The 21,711-nt window shown below is 33.2% G+C and overlaps 1 protein-coding gene across 1 annotated transcript in view; it reads left to right on the top strand.

Annotated features, from left to right (window-relative positions):
• LOC108661538 overlaps window positions 1-6,287 on the top strand; it is a 9,617-nt gene extending 3,330 nt beyond the window's left edge. Inside the window, exon 7 of the mRNA XM_018118955.1 lies at window positions 6,096-6,287. Coding sequence (XP_017974444.1) covers window positions 6,096-6,287 — 192 coding nt within the window. The remainder of the gene's footprint in view (window positions 1-6,095) is intronic.

Below are 21,711 nucleotides of genomic sequence, written 5' to 3'. Positions count from 1 at the left end.
AATTATAATAACATTTAAATTATAAATAAAATATTAACATTTTAAATTATAAACTATGATTGTTTTAAATAAATTACAAAATATTAATATTTTAAAAAAAATAAAAATAAATAATTATAATAATATTTAAATTATAAATAAAATATTAATATTTAAATTATCAATTATTAATATTTTAAATAAATTTTGAATTACTAATGTTCAAAAAATAATATAACATTAAAATAAATAATTATATATATTTAATAAAAGATTTTTTTTATATTTTTATATTCTATTTTTTTATTATAAAATTATTTTTACTTATCAAATACTGTAATAAGTTATAATAGCTATTTATATTCTATTCTATTTTTTGTACCAAATTACGTAATAATTATTTTATTTTATTTTTATCTTGTTCTATTCTTATTAAAAAACTATTCTAATTTATTCTTATGTATTCCAGTAAACAAATGTGTTGTTAGAGTTTTAGAAAAGGAGTTTGAGTTCATAAACTGACCTTTAAGAGACTTTAAATGTGAAAGGGCAGTTCTGTACATGTTTCAATGTTCGTGGTTTCAAGGTTTGGGACTTTGTTTTTGTGAAAGCGTTTGTAAGAGAGAAGAGAGAAATCTTTTAAGTCTGAGGTGGTTGTTTCTACAAGGAAGAAGCGAAAGGAGGTTCATTTCTGTTCTCTGCTTTCATGTCCATTTTGTTAGCTTTTGGTATCTCCATTAATCTTTGTCATCTCAGCATCTTATACGTGGGACCCTTCATGTAGGGTATCAGCCGTTCCCCCCTCCATTTTCCTTCTGCTTTTTTTTTTTTTTTCATTTTTCGATTTTTTTTGTTTTATATAGTAAAAAAATGAAAATGCACTATTCTCAGAAAAAGATATTGAGTATCATGGCTTGAATATAATTAAAATTTTAATTAAATATAAATAATTTTTATTAATAAAATAATTTCTCGAACTGAATCATATTCAAGTCCAAGTCCAAAATATCTTATTTAGGACCCAACTCAAGTCAGGCCAAACTCGCAGGCTTGAAGAGCCATCCAATCCATGGGACGGGGGGTATTTGTTGTCTCGGTGGGGGGTCTTCACAAGGAAGTGTCTCTGCCGTATCTGATCCTCTGCTTGTTGATCTTGGAGGGTGGGTTAAGGAAGAGTTATCATAGGTTTAGGACAGGGTTTGGTTGACAAGGCTGCGGTTACGTTTTGGAGTTTTGATGGATGATTCTTAAGCACAGCAGTCAAGATGAGCTGATGGAGGACCTTCTTTTTCTCCTTTCCGTTTCTCTGTCAAGGTCAAGGGGTTTTCCGTCCTGCTGTTTGCTTTGGGTTTTGCGGTTGAGGTTTGTCTTTTGTGGGGTGCTGGCCTGTTGGAGTGCAGGACGCTCTTTCTTTGTTCTGCGGATATTCTAAAGGCTAGGGAGGGGTTGCAACTCTGTCTACCACTCCTTGCTATTTTTGAGATCTTGTTTGGATTGGCTCATATTTTGATTTGGTGCTTATTTTCTCTCCGACTACTTAAAAGTTCTAGTTGTAAAAAATTCAGGATGTTTTGTTAAGCTGGCGGTTTATCTTTATGTGGACAGGGGCTTTTTTGTTTGTCTTTGCTGCAAAAAGTATCTCTTGAGCAGCTTCTTTTGTAAATTGTACAAGGGTTAACTCATCTTAAAGCCAGCTTCTTATGCCAACCGGTCTAGGTGCTAGACTTACTATGGCATCTAGCTTCGATCAATAAAATTCACTTCTCAAAAAAAAGAAGGGAATCAATCTGCACTGCCAGTATGTATCACATGGGATGCCTTTGGACCTTCAGAAATTAAAGTGGTATACATTTTTCCTTTTGGCTCGAAAATGTATATATTTGCATTAATCTTCGTTTTGGAGTTGTTAATTTCGCTTGCAATTCTTCAATTCTATTATTTGTGGTAAAGTCAATTTGGGGTTTTCGTCTTTCATTTTTGGGTTGTGCTCTTTATAGGTTTGCACCATTTTTTGCCTAGATAAGTATTCCATTCTATCCGTGTGTGCATGTATTTTTCATTAAAACTAAATTTTTTTTTATGATTCAGAATTTCTTGAGACATTTTCAAATATAAATTAATGTAAATAATTTGCCTGCCTATCCTTAATCATAAGGGCTGAGATCCATTAAGGTTTGAATTTTCCTTTTCTCTCGAATTCGTTAATTTAATTGTAATAAAAGAAAAAGAAAATCAAATCATCCTATGAAAGAAATGGAATCATATAATAAGCTTATGCTTCTATGTAAATCCGAGACAAATCCTTTCCCTTCTAGATTTGTTGGGAACTTATTTTAGGATAGAGAAGAAAATGAAGCAATTGGATTCTGCAAAGCTTTTAATTCAAGCTTAGAACCTTTATGGGATTTTTGGAGCGAATAAAGTACATGGTCAAAAGCTCCCAAGATAAGGTTCTAGATTTACGTTGACAAAAGAATAAGATTTCCTTGGTTGCCAAAGACTTGTATAGACAGGCAAAGACCATAGTTGAATCATCCAAAATTCATTTTAAAAAATGCAAAGACATATTCATTGTTAATTGATTTATTCGTGCCAGCTCAAGGGGGCTTGGTAAATTAGGCCTAGAAGGAAGCATTTCGGCAGATGCATGCATGAGATGGGAAAATCTTTCTCTGGGTTGAATTGTTTTTACTAAACCAAAATATTATATTAAATCAGAAATGATACAAAAATTAAACTGGTAAAAATTGATCTTGTCACAAAATAATGTTGTAACAAAACTATTAAGCAAACAAAATAACTATAATAAAAAATCGAATTACACGAGACAAACCACCTGCATATGAATTTAAAATACAATCATCACCTAAATCATCCGCATCAGAAACTAATAAGAAAACAATTCCAAAGATCCCATCAAATCATTGCCAAGTCGCAAACATTACTATTTTATCTACACCCATTTTTGTGAAAATATCTTATTTTTAAAGCAAAAAGAGAAATTTCATTACTAGAAGGAGGAATTTATAATGACAACCCAGATAGGAAGAAGAACAGGAAGCACCAAAAAAGAAAATTTGGCACAAACCCTGTATAGAGAACCAAAATAGAACAAAGGCCCAGAAACGGGGAGGGATCAATAAAAACACCTCCAAAGCAGACAAAAAGAAATGAGCATACAACCTAAGACCACCAATCTCAACTCTAGTTCCGAGAAACAAAAAACAGTAAACAAACCAGACACAAAGCATCAACGTACATAATCCAAAATGACAAATCAATCATTCACAAGAACTCAAATTCCAAAACAGAATCAAGAGAACTTGCGTGGCCCTTTTTGCAAAAATATCTTGGTTCCAATGCTTATTATTTGTGTGGAAAATTTGGTTGTTAGGATTAACTTTGGTTTTGTTCTTCTAGCAAATTATACTAAAGCAAGTATAGGTTGGCTTAGTTGTGTCCCTTCCCTTCACCGTTTTCAGAAAGTCTGGATGATTGGATTTGTAATTAGCTTCATTTGTTTCTTTTCTTTTCGCTTACCAACTCCGACAAAAGACCAAATCAAGCTTAACTAATTTTTAGTATTTCTATTCTTGTTTCCTAGAATCCTTGTATCCTACAAGCTGATGGAGCAATGCCTTGTCGCTTTGTTTTTGGATAGGTTATTTTGATTAGTACAATAATTTCAATTCTCCTCATGGAATACGCAGATTCCTCTGCTTTTCCCGGAAACGAATCCCGTGATTAATTCATGTGGGAATTTTGATACGCTGCCTTTCTTAACAATGCTATTCTGTCTTCTTTTAGAGCCTTTGTTAGATGCTCCACGCACCAAAGTTTCCTGTTTTCTTTCACCATTGGAAACAGAGAATTGAAATTGCATTGCATTCCATTTGCTCTCTCATGTTGTCAGTTTCTGTAAAATTCTAAAATAATTTGATACATAAAATGATAACTTTATCATTATGTAGAATTTTGTTAATTCGCCGAGTGTTTAGGAGGAATCATTCCTCAACTCCTTACTTCATATGGGATTCTAATTTTCTGGGAGATGAGTTCATCATTTGAGGTAAGAGAATAATTTTGTTTTGATACAATAAATTTGGGCTTTAACTACATTTTTTTAGGCAACATATCATGTTATGTAGTGATAAATAGAATTAAGTATTGCATTAATGGTATTGCATTAATGTAAATAGAATTAATGTATTTAGAGATAAAACTATTAATATTCATAAAAAAAATTGTAAAAAATAACCCTCCTCATAAGCTCATTTTAGAAATAACCATAGATATAAAGTTAACTATTTTTATCCAATTTTTGCTATGACTTTACAAAAATGTCGTTGAAAACATTTTAGAGAATTTAATTTGGCAATTTCTCCCTCCTATCATATAGACAAATTAAATGCTCTTTCATCTCTTTTAGTTATTTCAAATCTCTCAACTATCGCAGTTTTCTCAATTCTCTTAGCTCTCTCTTGTCATCCATCTCTCTCTAATTTGAGCACCGTCACCATCGCCCTATGGTCTATCTCTCGCCACCTCACCATATCGCCGTCGATATACATACCCAAAAGCAGATATGACATCAATGTATGTTATTGGGCTTATTGCTTTTCATAGAACCACAAAGTTGATGGAAAACCCACTCCATTAATTTCTTAAACTTTATCTATAAATTAGAGCAATGCCTAGAGTTGTTACATGCCATGCCTACTTGTAACAACTCTAATGCACATGGTGTGTAAAAAATATATTGAACATGGCATGGCGTGTTATAATATGTTTGTGTACATGGCATGTAGTAAAGATGAAGTGCAGAAATTTGTTTTTTTTTTTTAAATTAGAGTGTAGAAAATTGTTTATGAAAATAGCTTTGTAGCATACTGTTGTTGAACATGACATGTAGGAAAATTGTTATGGATATGGCATGTAACATTTTATACAAATGGTGTGTAACATATTTTTTCTTTGAACAAGGCATGTAACAACATTTTTCAACATGGCGTGTAGCAATATTTTAGAACTTAACGTATGTACGGTTGTTGATAAATTGATTGGATTTTTCTGATTTAAGAGAATATAGAGAAAGATGTAAACCTATTATGTGTAACATAACTTGTTTATGAGCACTTGCAAGCTGTCTGTAGTGAACTTGCTTTCATCATACAATACTTTATAATTAGTGGGCTTGAAAAGAGAAAAGAAAGTATCCGATTTTTTTTTAAGTAGGGAAAAAGCAAGCCTACTGATTACCATGTCTTGTATGATGATGAAAAAACTAGTATCAAATAGAAGAAGCATATCATAACATTAAAAGTAAAGCCTAGTTGACTTGGATTCCGGCATGAGATAAAATTCAAATTTTGTGGGGTAGCAAACGGTAGTATGAATATCAAACTTGCAAAATTTTTTTGAATACAACATGTTTTCAATAAGGCGTGTAGCAAAATTTTAGAACATGGCATGTAGCAACGTAATGTGTAAATTGATTTTCATAATTAATTTTTTTTTTAAATTTCAATGGCATGCCAATTTTACGACTTGTGATTAAGACACGATGGCCATTGGGCCAATGGCATTTACAATGGTGGTAAGTCACGAATGTAAGGGGTTAGGAGTGATTTATCATTTACGGGCCTGGTGAAGTTGGTTGAAGATGTTGTTGGAGTAAACTTACGAAATCACGAAATCAAGTCACATTCATTGATCAATATACTCAAAGAGTTGTCACAGCTAATTATCAAGAACAAAGAGGATGTTGCGTTAATTCTGCTAGAGCAAAGGAATGTTTCGGCAATGTACGTCACCGTTAAGGAACGCAATACAAATTGTGTGCCATATGAAAAAGCTATACAACATGTTAAACACCTCATATTCAGATGTACATTGCTTCATGTATACCATAACATTTAGTCCCTAAACCATAATAATGGCAATTGACATATGCACATGATTTTGTGCAGCCAAGTACACACATGACATTCTCATAATAGTTGGCTGCACAATTTCGATTAGCATGTGCATCAAACCAATTACTTGCTTATGTCTAACCAATGTAACGGTCGGATGAAACGATAGAGGGTCTAATGCCATTTTCAAATGATATGAAGATGCTTAAGGAGGACACTATGATACTCGAGGATGACATTGAGATGCTTGAGGACAACACTACAACGTTTAATGACAACGAAGCATGTTATCAGGGTGAAGATGATTGGTTCCCTACCAATGAAGATAGCTTTGATAACGATTCTGATGGCTGGCCTGATGGTTCACATATTGACAATTTAGAGGATGATTAGGTTGACGACAGTGACATTTTGAATTGCAATCATGTTGAAGGCGAAACAGAACATGCCAGAGGTGTAGATTTAGGAGATGTTCAATGCGATGACCCCATAGACAATAACCCCATTGTTGCTGACAACGGGGATTCGTTCACCTAAGACATTGCTCAAAGACAGTGAGCAAGAAAGGAGAAATGTAGGTGTACATGGCTTATTTTGGGTTCAAACATATTCTCCTTCCAAATAGTTACCTTTAAGGAGTCTACAGTGATCAATGACCACTTATACCGAGGAAAAATGTTTTCCTCTAAGGCCGAATTGAAATGGACTTTGAACATGTTGGCACTAAATGAGCAATTTAAGATAAGAGTTAAAAGGTCATGTCAGGCTCATTTTGAGGTTGCTTATAAGGACAAGGCTTGCAAGTTTGGTGTGTGTGCAATCAAGTACTTGAAGAAGATTATTTGCAAGTTCTAACATTTTGTAAAGTACACATGTGTACTGTCGATGGTTTGCAAGGAAGGTTTGAACCACGAGTGCAAAGATAATTAGTGAACTTATGTCACACAAGCTTTAGGCTAATGGAGTAGCATTGAGACCTGAAGAAATAATTGATGAGATATGGGTTCAATGGGGATTGGAATGCTTGTATGGTAAGGCCTAGCAAATGAAAGAGTATGCAGATAAGCTTGTTTTCGATCCCTCAAAATAGTCATTCCAACTCTTACCCTTGCATTTCCATATGTTAGAATGTGAAAATCCTAGTACAGTCACAATATTGGCTACGATAAGGCACAATAAGGCAAATATTGTTTCTGGTCGTACGGGGCTTGTATTCGAGGGTTCAAGGATGTAATATGTTTTATAGTTGCTATTAATACCACACATTTGAAAGGTAGGTTTAAGAGAGTTCTGTGTGTTGCTATTTGCAAAAATGTGAATGAGTGCGTATATTCGATTGCATTTAGCATAGGCTACGTTGAGGAAGAAGACTCGTGGATATGGTTTCTTAGCAACCTGCGTTGTGTGGTTGGTTGTCTTGAAAACACAATGTTCATTTCTAATTAGTATCTTGGCATTAAGATATCAATCCAAAAGGCATACCCAGACACGTACCACAGTTTATGCAGTTACCAAATAAAGAAAATATTCAAAAACAAGTTCAAGCGCGATAATGTTTTAGTGATTTTCACCATTGCTTGAGATTGTTAGAAGGTTTCCAATTTCGACAGACATAAAAACCAACTAAAGCAAATTCACGTAAGAGCCCATTCTAACCTTATGAGAATAAGCATTGAAAAATGAGCACATGCATAGTTACCGGTAAAGCGATACCAGCTCATGACATCCATCATTGTGAAATGTGTTAACTTATGCTTGAAGCAAGCAAGGCAAATTCCAATCACTATTTTGATCAAGTCCATCATAGACATGTTCTAGCATTGGTTCCATGACTAGTATGAATAGGCCATCAAGGTGACCATACCGCTTAGCCTTTAGGCTGCTAGACAATTGAGTAAATGATTTAATGATGCACATCATTTTGTAGTTAAACCTATCGATCAAATGGAGTTTGAAGTTAAAGACGGGAAGATGAACGGACTTGTAAACTTATCCAGGAAAACATGTTCATGTTGTGCGTTCCAAACAGATCTACTACCATGTAGCCATGCAATTGTGGCAATAAGGTACGAATATCCTTGTTTCTTATTTGATTTGTAATTAACTTAACTTTTACATTGTGCTTCAACTATGAGTTCATTAGATTCAAAGTAAATGCAAACGTGAAGCCATTGAATTTTGTGTGAACCACTATAAGACTACTATTTAGTGGAGGGTTATGTTAGGTCCATTCGCCTGGTTGGGTATCCCAGTGACTGGGACATCCCCCCTGATGTGAAACAAATCGTTGTTTTGCCACCACCTTGGCGAGGTCAAGCGGCAAGGCCTAAGAGGAAAAGGATTCCATTGATTAAGGAAGGTGGTGGACCACAAAGATGTTCATAGTGCAAAAGGTATGAGCATAATAAACAAAATTGCCTATCTCCATTTATAGTTCCATCTAAAAATCTTGCACCATCTCCAAGTCGGTGCCTTCACGACAATGACTACCGGAAGCATGTTCCACTTGTAGACAAATTGGTCACACATGTAACACATGTCTAATATGAAGGACAATGTTTGAGAACGTAAGTTGTCTTGCAAACAAAGGTAATGGGTCTGCCAAACTAAATGTTTAAGCCATGTTTAGTACTTTTCTTACATGTAGAGTTGTTCTGGGTGAAACTAGTAAAAATTTGTAAGTACGAAGGAATGATATGCCGTGAAGTTTCTTACATTCATATTTTTTGTTTGTTATCTAATAATGGATTGACTTTATATTTTAACTGTTTGTTATTCAAGTGTCTAATTCTAACTAACATTGTATTACTTATAGGGTAAATGACATGCCATGTAGAATGGAAGATGGAGTTAGGTATTGGATCTTTGAAATTGTTAGCCCAAGAAAGCTTCAAAAGTTTTGACAACAGTTGTTACATGCCAAGCCTTGGTAGGCATTTGTTGCTACATGGCATCCATATATAATCTATTGTTGTACGCCATGTCTATAATATGTGCTGTTACAATGTGAGTTTGGTTGTGCACATTAGGAGGACAATACGGAAGGTTGCCACATGCCTTACCAACAAATAGAGTTGTTACACGCCATGTAAAAATAGATGCTGTCATTACACGCCATTCTATATAGGTCATGTTTTAAGACGGAAACAGTTGTCATTAATTGATTGTTGTAATTGTTGAGACTAAGAATAGGATCCATAAAAATTACATGTAAAAATCAAGTCACAATCCATTTAGGGGTTAAAATAAAGAAAAGAGGAACAAAACTCATGAATTGTGAGCACACAATGAAATTAGAGATGTTTTAACCGCAATGAAATGTCAGTTTTGACTGCTTATTCCTATGTTGCTTCAATCACATGTATTTCGTTTGTCTTTTCGAATTACATGGTTCTTTTATTTGATCATTTGATTGTTTATTTTACTTGACTATAGGAACTTATAATTGCAATAAATGATGTGTGAATAGTTTGTTTTTCAAAGACTGTGAAACACTTCATAATCAAGAAAATGGTTATCTACGATTGAAGAGACATAACTTTATATTTCTAATAAAAAAGTCCCCAGCCTTCACAAGGGTTGCATTGAGAAGTTGAAAGGTTGACGTATATGCATATAAGAAGTAAGTCTAAGTAAGTGCATATAAGAAATTGATAGGTTAAACTAACGTTTTCTTATTGCTTTCTTCTAAGGTTTCTATTTCTCTTTTTTTTTTCATTGATCACAATGAAGAAAAGTTTTAGCAATATTCAGCCTATTCCAAGTGAGGTTTTGGCAGATATTCCAATATGTGTGGCCTCTAATTCAGTTAGTGATTTCGTCAATGTGAAACTAACTTGCAATGCTTTTCTTGAAGCATCAAAGGATAATCAAATATTTGAAAATGTTTTAATTGAGAATATGAGCCTCATCCCATGATCTAATAGTGAGAAAATGTTTCTAAGAATATGAAAAAATGCCAAGAATGCAACTACATTATTTAGGAAAAGGATGCTTAATTATTTTAGCAAGAGTAAAGTAAAGTCTGGGCTAAGTGAAATGTGTGTATGGAATTATCTTAATTTGTTTGGGGGGAGGGCTTAATAATAAAGGGCTTGAAATTCTGTATTCTTTCGATCACACTTGCTCAAGCAGCATAAGTAAAATTGAGAAGATGTTGAGTATGATGTGGGTTTGTGTGACTTTGGAAGGTTTAAAATAATCTGTCCTTAATGCAAAACTCATATGCAATTGTGAAGCCAATTTGAGTTCAAATATAAGTGATTCTTGGAAACCTAATTCGAACCCATTTGATAACATCTCTTGTTGTCATGCTTGCTTTTGGGTTGCTTAAACAACTTATTTTCTAGCATGGTTAGGAAAAACCTACTTCAATAAAGTTAATTAGTAAATGAATCAATGTTTTGAGGTTTTTTTTTCTACCATTGTAATGCATATTGTACTGTGAATTGAATATTAGAGCATTATCATGTGTACATATGCATTTTTATAACATCAAAAGCAATGACCAATGATGTGATTTTTTGGAAGGTTATCGAATATATTTACGTTGTTAGAACACGGCATGTATGCATATGCATTGTTATCACATGCCACGGATGGAGATTGAGTTTTTACATGGCAAGTGTAGAATTTGAAATTTTGATACATGCCACACCAACAAACCCATTTTTTGCTTGCTTTGCGGATGTAGGCATTATTATTACAAGCCATGGATAGTATTCAATTATTGCTATATACCATGCATAAGAAGCATTGATTATTGCACGAAATTGCAATAAATATCTATATTAATTCATGGTATGAATCTGGAAATGAATTCGACTTGGCATAACTTTGATTCCATTGGCACCATCAGTAGCTTGCTGGTAATCTCAGTATGTTTTCCAACATCCTGAGCAATATGTATTCTAATATTCTCAAAAACTATTGCATTCTTTAGGCTTTAAGGTTCCATTTCCATATTACCACCAAATGAATACATTTCAATCACCTTTAGGGTTGAGAAGATAGGATAACGTACATTTGTGGGTTAATGCTAGAATATATTTGCAATAATGACTAAGACGCTTGCATATTTTGGAGCACTTGAGGCTGGTGGCCATTTTTGGATTTTGGTTGTCATATGGTTTGGATGAAATAAAATGGTAGACATGATCACAAAGGTTCAAAATATCTTTTGTACTTGCTTAAATCATGCATTAATTGCTTAAGATGCTAGACGACATGCCTAAAAAAAAGGATACACGTGATGTCGAAAGTTCTAAAGTTGTTACACGACATGCAAAAAATTCCTTACTTATGTCTTGCCATGCCTAACTAGTAAACTCTAAACCTTAAACCCTAAAATAACTAAGATGTTCAACACCATGCCTTTAATAATAGATAGAGCTACGTGCCATGGCTTTACAAGCCATCACGACATTCATATATACAGTGTTATAACACGCCATGGGTAGTATGTATCATTTGTTACACACGATGCCTTAAGAAGCAATTGTTTCTACATGCCATGCCTTATTAGGCAATTGTCACTACACCTTATTTTAAGCACATTTTTTTAATATTCTTACTAATTACCCTTTTGTTGGGTGTTAGCGTTGAAATTTTTCATAATTACAAGTAAATTGTTGGTACACGTCACGTTACGTCAGTAGATTTTAAAGCATTTTCATTGAATAAAACATTGGATAAGTGCACAACTATCCATTAGATACACCCACTTATCCATAAACAGTTATAGTGTATACAGTGTCAAGTCATTCCAAATGAACAAAACCCATAAAATGTCAAAGCAATTTTTTAAAGATTTAAACTATCACATGCCATAAGTAATTGGTGAAACCAAACTCTCCATGTATGGTATTGCTCCAAACCATTGTCTAATGTAAGCAACTTTTAGTCTTCTGAAGGTGCCTTTCACTAGATCATACAATTCTAGTCCAGTTGACTTTGTATATATTGCATAGTAAAGCACACCTCCTCCATCAGTACAGAAGACTTCACCATTTTGTAAACTGCATATTGGCTTTAAATCATAGCATCGATGCGATGGGATAAAAGGCTCAATTTTCATGAACCTTACCAACTCTGTTTTGTTTCATCTTTCTCTAATTTCCAAATCTTGATGCTATTCCCCTCGTTTTGAGCCAAACTCAAGCATCCTCCAATCACAATCAATGTTACATTTGTTTCACATCCCTGTTTTGCATCATTAGGCGCGTTGATTACAGTAAACTCCTCAAATGTTATATTAAATCCAAGAATTCCACAACACAAATTTTCATATTCCCTAACCCCATGACTCATTTTGCTTGTCATAGTCCAATAAACGACCCCATCATGATGAGTCCCTGAAAAACCATTTTTTGCGAACGTTATTAGAAGACAAAAGCCTCTTATTCTTATCATTAGATTTTAGTGAATATATCTCAATGAGTAATTCAAATTTTGACAAATCTACCCTATCACCAACATTAACAAATCTTATGAGTTTGTAATCATACATAGACTAATCATAACCAAATCCAAAAGTGTTGATGAGGCAAAAACCAAAGTTTTACATTGTCAAGGAGCACTAGAGGGGTACTTGCTTATACTCTCTTACACTTGGATTCCATAAAATTAGAGTATCCTTTGGCATAGCTAGGCACAACAAGCCATCACAAAAGCCTAAAAGTGCAAGATGATACACTAAATAATGCTTTTTCTCAAGATATGTCGTGGGGAAATCAAGATTTTATGTTGTTTTCTTATATGCTTCCATTCTCATCGATTAAAGAAAAAACTTACAATTTAGACAAAATTTTTGCATACAATTTGATTTATTTAGATGCATCCGGATGAAAAGGCTTCTAAGTCAAGTGTTACAGGATTTCTATAGACATCAAAATCATATAGCAAATTTTGAAAGAAGTCGAGACAATATCATGACATCATCCTCAATTCTGACCGATCTATTCTACCTCTTCTTGTTCTTATTACTCCGATCTTTACAAATTAGTAAGTTGTAAGTGACTTTTCTATGTTGGGTGCGGCTATGGTTTCAATTCTTCTGTTTGTCTTTGTTAACCTCAGCATATGATTGAAGGAATGATTATAAAGTCCTATACATAGTAATGGTGTATAAAAGTAGATGTTTTGTAGTTCTTGGCTTTTAACAATGCATTATACTACTAAGGCATGGCATCTATTTACAGTCATTGTTTCATAGAGCCATGGAATTTAACAATTAATAGTTCAACTTTGCTCAGGAAGTCAGAGGGTTATGCACACCATTTCATTAATACACTAAGACTTTGCCACATTTTAACTTTTCTCCCCATTTTAGTTTTCTGACACTTTCGTTTTTTCCTCCATAGAACACCATCGTTTGCCAAAGCCTAATTCATCTACCATGTAAGATGCAAACTTGAGTTCTTATAAGCCGTGGGATAAAATTTGAGTCCTTACATGTAACGTAAAATAATCAAAATTTTGTAACACACCATGAAACGTCGACACACAGTTGTTAAATGCAACTGACATTGAAGTATAGTCTTACTAAACACCATGACTACAATGCACTTGTTTTTACACACCATGCGTACACAATATTGTTTGCTACACACCATTGCAATAAAATGATGTGATGATTACTTGTCTATTTATGGTTACTGAAAAGTTCGGCACATGGTACTATACACAATTGGAATTGAAGAGACAGAATGTTTATGCAACAACTGAAGGCAAACAGTCCCTTATTAGATATTTGACAGGAGCCAATTCTCAGACAAAAGTGTATATAGTGTCTTTACACATTGAATACATAATTTTCTAAAACATAACCCTCGTACCATCCAATACATTGTACTGTGACCACCATGGATTCAAGAAGAGCAAGAAAACAACATAGCGATTGTAGTGAAGAGGAAGTTTAGTCAAGTCATCTAGAAAAAATCGTTGTACGAGAGTTTGAAAAGACAACAACTCTCAGCAACGTCTTTTTCGACATTTAGAACATGGAAGGAGAAATTTTAGAAAAAAAATCAAAATACTCAATATGGAAGTGAGGGAAATGTTAGGAAAACTAGAAAATCTTGAATTTAAAGTCTAATATTTACAAGCATTTGATGATTCAGGGCATCCAAGTCTCACATGGATTGAGGGCACCAAGGGTAACCCTCAATCCTAATTAAGCGTCAAATTGTATCGCAATAAAAAACAAGATGTGCTTACATGTGACACTATATTTGATTTAGTAATTCATTTCATATACTTAAATTGCATACTTGAAGTTCAATGCATTTTTCCTAATTCATTCATGATCCGATAATTAGTTATGAGAAAGATCAATGATGAACATAGTGAATGTTAGGAATTTTATGCATGCGTTTCGCAATCAATGATTCTGTTGGTTAGGCTTGGCTTTAAGTGTGAAAAAGACTGATCAATTGGCGTGCTGCAACTGATCAATTTTCTCCCTGGCGTTTGTAAACAATAATTTTTATGGATGGCATCTAGTAACTTTGCATGTCGTGTAACACGGAGTTAACTTATATTGTACAATTTAGTGTTAAATGCAAACACAAAGATGATTCATGCCCAACACAACCAGTAAAACAAAAAGTCAAATTGTTCAAACTCTTTTTAATCTTTATGGTTTAGTGACAATTTCTCCTCAGATAAAGTTAATTTTATTAAACACCCGCTCAATAGTCCAAGCAATTTATTTCCCTATCCATAACATCAGAGTTGGCTAAAATACCTTGAGTATCCCCTGTGAAATCCTATGGTCAAAAATTTTAAATTTTTAGGTTTAGGGTTTAGAAATTTGCAAAACATATTTGGAAAGACTTGATATAAATATGTGTTTAGTTCAATTTTTGTAACCTTCGAAAACGAACTTAAAGGATTATTGTGTTACACATGATGTCTTTGTGGGATTTAAAGTGTACACAATGGTTGTTACACACCGTTTGTATATAAACCATGCCATGCATTTGCACAATGGTGTTGTTACACGTTACGCTTACATAACAAAAATGAGCATTTTCTCCAACATTGCATGGAAAAAATTGCGCTTCATTGCTTGTAGCAACTTGCATATAATATTTGAACCTTGCGCGAGAGCTCTAACAACTGTTTTAAATAGTTGTAGTTATTTGTTACTAGAATTCGTCTGAAATATTCTTTTTGAGCGAGAAGTAATTTGCACTGTGGGAGTGCATTCATGAATAAGATATGAGCATTCTAAATGCTTTTGTCGATTTATGTGTTAAATGTGTTGGCTTAAGAGGGGAGTGCATTCATGAATGGTGTGTTCGAGGTGAGCAGGGTCTATATAAACATACTGTGACATGCTAAAAGCCATGTGCAAAATTACAGATACAGGCCATGATCAAAATAATGTTGCTACCCGTGAGATGAAGTAAAAGTGTTTATTGCGTGTAAAAACAAATGCCCTTGTGTTCAAAGGCTACCAAGTTTGATTCTTGAATGAAGTGATGACCGGCTAGATAAATCTCAAATGTATGGATTCCATTTTTTATTGTCGTTATCTTCTTGAAAGAGCATATGATAGGGGATCTGAGATTGTTGTAATCCTCAATTGTGGATACATGCCATTCTTAATTCTTGTAAGTTGTTACACAACATACAAAAAATTCTTAACTTGTTATCTACCTTGCCTAACCAATAAACCCTAAACCCTAAACTATACCCTTTTAATAAGGTAAGATGGTACATGCCATGCCTGATGTAAGCCATCACGACATGCATATATACAGTGTTGTAATATGCCATGGGTAATATGTATCATTTGTTAACCACAATGCCTTTAAATGCAATTTGTGCTACACGCCATGCCTTATCAGGCAATTATTAGGACATTCCATTTAAATCCTTTTTTTTAATAAATTTTCTTATTAATTTGCAGAAATATTAAGTCTCATCCAACATGGGTTAATGATTCTTTATAAGACTTTATAACGGTTCTTTGAATAAGATGTCGAGTCTAAGACAAACAAAAGTTCAAAAAACTGAATACACTCCCAACATAGAAAAGTCGCTCTCAAATTACTAATTTGTAAAGATTAGAATAATGAAAACCTGAAGAGGCATAAAATATTGGTACAACTTGAAGATGATCTATTGATTGGGATATTGGCTAAACTTCTTCCAAAATTTGTTGTGCAATTTCAATGTTTGTCGAAATTCTAGAACACTTAGAAGCCTTTATTCCATTCAGATGCATCCAAATAAATCCAACGGTATGCAACAAATTTATGATGTTTTAAGTTTTCTCTTCAATCAATGAGCTTGGAACCATATAAGAAAACAATGTCCAATCTTAATTTTCCTATGACATATCTTGAGAAAAAGTGATCTCTGATACATTATCTTGCATTGTTAGGGTCCCGTAATGGCTTTTTATGTGTTGTTGTGCCAAAGGAAACTCTTATTATATTGAATCCATGTATAAGAGAGTTTAAGATACCCCCTCACCATCAAGTTATATGGAAAAGGTCTGCAAAACACATTTGGATTTGGTTGTGATCAGTCTATTCATGATTACATACTAATAAGATTTGTTAATGTTAACCATAAGGTATATTTATCTTTATCAGAAGTCATCGTTGATGTTTACTCATTGAAATCTAATACTTGGAGAAGAATTGATGGCTTTTCTCTTCCTATAACCTTTATGGATCGTGAGTGGTTAAGGACTCTTCATGATGGTGTTATTTATTGGAATGTGAATTGTGTAACGAGTCGTGGCCATCACAAATATGAAAATTCGTGTCGTGGAATTCTTGGATTTCATCTAACATCTGAAGAGTTTGTTATAATTAACGTGCCTAATAATGCAAAATGATGACGTGATAATAATGTTACGATGGTAGCGCTTGGAGGATGCCTAAGTTTGGCTTAAAACAATGATGAAAATAGCATAAAGATTTGGAAACTGGAGAAGGATAAAATGAAACAAAGTTGGATAAGGTTCCTGACAATTACGAATATTTTCTCATTGAAACCAAGCTATCATTTGGAGTGAATATGCATATTAGCAAACAATGAAGTCTTCCTTACAAATGGAGGAGGTGTGCCTTACTCGAAAGTAGGTAAAAATTTAAATAGATTAAAATTATATAATCTGATCAAAGGCACCTTCAGAGGAGTCAAAATTACTCATATAAGGCAATGGTTTTGGGCAATAACATACATGGAGAGTTTGGTTTCACCAAACTCTTATGGCTTCTGATCATGTAGTTGTTAAATAGTTTATTTATGTTGGGTATGTTAATTGAGGATGAATTTATACAAAAGCCAATGTGTATGGATAACTTGGTCTAGGGTTACAGATATTTATGGACTTTGTAATTGTTTTCTTTCATTTGAATGATTTAGAAGCTTCGAATTTGGTATAAATTGATTGAACACGCCATTTGAATATATTCAGTATTGTTACACGCCATCGATAATATGCAATTGCTCCTACACACTAAGCTTATATAATCTATTGTAACACACCATTTATAGTGGGCATATTTTCATATATTCAATATTGCTACATGCCAAAAACAATTCTAGCATGCCATGAATAATGACTATGACGCTGTACATATGTTTGTACACGCCATGTAAAAAAACAAACATAATGTTGAAAGGCCATCAGGATTTCATATTGCATAACACGCTGCAACCTTCTAACATGTAATTATATTTGTACAATTATCATCTGCGTGTACGAACAAACCTTAAACTCATCATGTGAAGCAAAATGTGCCTAATGGCCATGGCGTTTATAGACACACAATGTTTGTATGCTATAAATGGGCATGTAAACAAATATGCGATAGTAGGCATGGCACATAAGAAGATTTTATAATAGTAAGCCATCATTTATTAATGTAAATATTCATGGGTTATTGCATATTTGTAAACAAAATGTGGAAACCATATGATCCTTTATTTATTTCCTCATTCGACTAAATGTGGATACCATATTCTTGGGTCATCATTGAATTGAAGTGATCGAACATTACTCATTCCATTAAACACGTTACTTGTGGCATCAACATTGAACTCATCTCGAAATCCATGGGGCATCAAGGCCAACATGAAAAGGTTTATTGGACATTTCACCATGATAATATAAATTCAGTCTCTTGAGTCAAGTTTACAAATATTTAACTCGATAAGACTTTTAGATTGACGAGAAGACTGAATCAACAACTCTTTAAGTGCAAGGCAACCAGACAACCACCTTCAAATTGAATCATCATCCATAATGTCTACATCTCCATTATGGATAGTCTTCAGACTTGAAAAAGATACCTTAGTAAAGATGCTTATAACAATAATAGTATAATCATGTAGTTCCAATTTGATGAGTGTCTTATTTCTAAAGAGATTAGGAGGCATCAAACCCCAATGATCATCTCTAATGAACAACTGTAACTAAAGTTGTTCAACACTTTGCCATAATGCAACAGATAGAATATACCCAAAAAGTCAATAACTTTCAAGATCTTTGTATAATCAAGAGTAGAAATTGACGAACTAAGAAAATCTTCCACCTACTTGCTAAAACAGAGGTGAGACCTGCATATATTGTAGGAAGCAAGGACAATATTTCAGACAAAATTGAATCTTTTAATGCTTTTGATGCTGTTGTTGCCTTTATGCTGCCCAACGGTGGGTTTCGTGCACTTGAGGCAATTGGGCATTCGGGGATTGTGTTTTGAGTTGTTTTCAATGAAACTCAAATGGTTGAAATGTTCACAACGGTTTGAAATAGCTTTTCTTCAGATCAATTCGAGCCCTAAAGCTTGAATAAACATAAGAATTTGAAAATTCCAAACCTAAGGCTTCACATGGGATTTTTTTTCGATTTTTTTACAAAACAATTGTTTTTGACGGGAAAAAAATTACATTTTGATTTATAAAAAACGCACTAGACAAACCTCAATTGATGCCCACTTTTCAAAAAACAAAAGACATGTAAAGAGTTGAAAGAATTTAAAGATTTGCTTTGCAGGTTGTCTTCAAAATACTCCTCAAAGTGTTTAAAACCCCATCCAGAACAAGTTAAATTTTCTTACACGTATGCCTAAATATTTTCGATTGTTACACGCTAACTTAACAATATTCGGTCAAAACACGCCATGCGTTATCACTAAGTTGCTATATGCCTTGTGTAATCACTAAATTATTACAATACACGCCTAAAAATTGAATGTTGATACATTGCATCTAACAACAATATTTTTTCACCCTTACACGCCATGCCTAAATTATCCATGTGGCTACACACCATGCCAACAAATAGAGTTGTTACAGGCCATGCGTAATAACTAACAGATGCCCTGCATGTTCATGTGTTTGATTGAAAGCATCATACCAAGAAGCACTTGTATTCATCCAACAACTTTAAATTTAGATGCAAAGTTTTGAGACATTAAATCAACAATCTTGATTCTCATTACTCTGATTAAATGTATAGAAACTAAACTAAATGTCTTTTCACTTGCCTTCCTTGAAAACTATTACATTATGAAGTTGCTCCATTTTGAGTATTTACTTATTTATATGTTTTCTATCAAGCTAAACCCTTTCAAATTACCAAATGTTTCTACATGCCATGCCAACAAATAAAGTTCTTATGCACCATGCGTAACAAATGACAGATAACCTACATGTTTATGTGTTTGTTTGAAAGCATCATACCAAGAAACACTTGTATTCACCCAGCAACTTTAAATTCAAATGCAGAGTTTTGAGACATTAAATCGATAGTCTTGGTTCTCATTATTGTGATTACTATATAAACACTAAATGTCTCTTCACCTGCCTTCCTTGAAAATTGTTTCATTTAAGTTACTCCATTTTGAATATTAATTTCTTTATATGTTTTTTGTCTACCAAAACCCTTTCAACTACTATAAATAGCTATGTAATTCAGCACGTAAGTGAAGTCATTTGTAAGTCGTTCTCCAACTACAACACAATTCTATTAATTCCATTTCATTCATATTTTGCTGAATTCTAGTTCTCTCATATCATTTCTCACCTAAACCTTCAACCATAAACCTTAAACATTTAACATTAAACCCTAAACTAGTGCAACAATGCAAACATGTCCATGTGTCTAACTGATTAATCTTATTCTCTCCTATTCCCACTTTGCCAATTATGTTAATGTTCAACTGGCAATAGGAGACATGAAGATTAATCCTTAGGCATTGTGTCCATTTGGACTTGTTTCTCCTAGTTACTTTGTACGAATACTTTATTGCGCTAATTCATTGATTTTACGAAGCATGATGTTGTGTGGGAGACCGACGCAGAAGTAACCCTTGGGGATTTCTTGTTCCACTTTTTCCTCTTTTGGAGTCACCATAATAGCAAGGATTTATGGTTTCACTTTTTCCTAGCTTTGGAGTCACCACAATCAGTTCCTCCTTTTGTTTCACATCAACGTTCTCGTACTCTCTGAATTCCATCTACAACAGAATACAATAATGCACATGTAAACTACACACATTGAACAGTTAACCAAAGAAGCTCCACAACATTTATAAAAATATTTATTTTGTTACACTCCTTACATAATAACTAATTTGTTACACACCATGCATATAATACCAATGTTGTTACACACTATACCTAAAATTCATAACATGCTACATGCCATACATATAATCCTATGATGATACACGTAATGCCTCAAATTCATTGGTTGCTACACACCATACTCATGTATTTAGGGAAATCCCTAGATTGTTACACGCCATGCCCATTTTCTCTCCATATGCTACAACATTCGACCCAAATGTCCATGCCGTCTAATATCTTTGTGGGTTTCAACAACTTTAAACAACACAAAATGCCATTTAACAACAAAATCCTAAGCCACATTTTTAACCAATATGATATTCAAATCACTAAACCCACTCAAAAACACAAAAAAAAATTTGACACTCACTAACTTATCGTGTGTAGCCAACTTATTTGCTGTGATTGATTACTTTGCTCTAAACTTGTTCGAACACTTTACTATCTCTGAGAATGAATGAAATTGTCGTTTAATAAACCAATCATGTTATTTGCCTAGCGTTTGTGTTTACTTCAATGTCCAATAAAAAAAAAAAATCATCTCATGCAACAAGAGGATGTTTTTAACAAAATGTTGTGTAATAAATTTTTGGCATATTTTTTTTAACTTATCTACACGTATATGAAAATGTTTCATTAAGGACATTTTTGTTCAAAAATCTTATCTTTTGATTAAAAACAATTAAAATTATGAAGAGGATTATTTTCAAAAACACCTTATATTCGAAGACTAAAAAATTTTTTTGCCTATTCACAATATATTAATTATCTTGCATCAATGTGATGTGAAATATGTAAAATACAAGTTATGCAATATATATATATATATATATATATATATATATATATACTATATATANTATATATATATATATATATATATATATATACATGATTAATTGCCATAGATTATGATTATCAAAATATTTTTAATCAATCAAAATTATAAATCAAACGGTGTTAATTTGACTTCAAATTTTAACATTAATTATGCAATAACTATCTATTAATTATACTTTTCTTTGAACTTTTTTATTCTATGATTGCTATATAATTATAACTACCAAAGTAATTAACACTCAAATTATTTTCTTTCCTTCATCTCAAGAACTTTAACAACAAAGGAAAGAGGTAGTAGATACCATAAGTACATATATATATATATATATATATATATATATATATATATATATATATCTGTTCTTGCTAAGTATGAATA

Source organism: Theobroma cacao, chromosome 4, assembly GCF_000208745.1.
Source record: "Theobroma cacao cultivar B97-61/B2 chromosome 4, Criollo_cocoa_genome_V2, whole genome shotgun sequence".
NCBI lineage: Eukaryota > Viridiplantae > Streptophyta > Magnoliopsida > Malvales > Malvaceae > Theobroma > Theobroma cacao.
The sequence above is the reverse complement of the archived record's forward strand: the minus strand, read 5'-3'. Positions and strand labels throughout refer to the sequence as shown.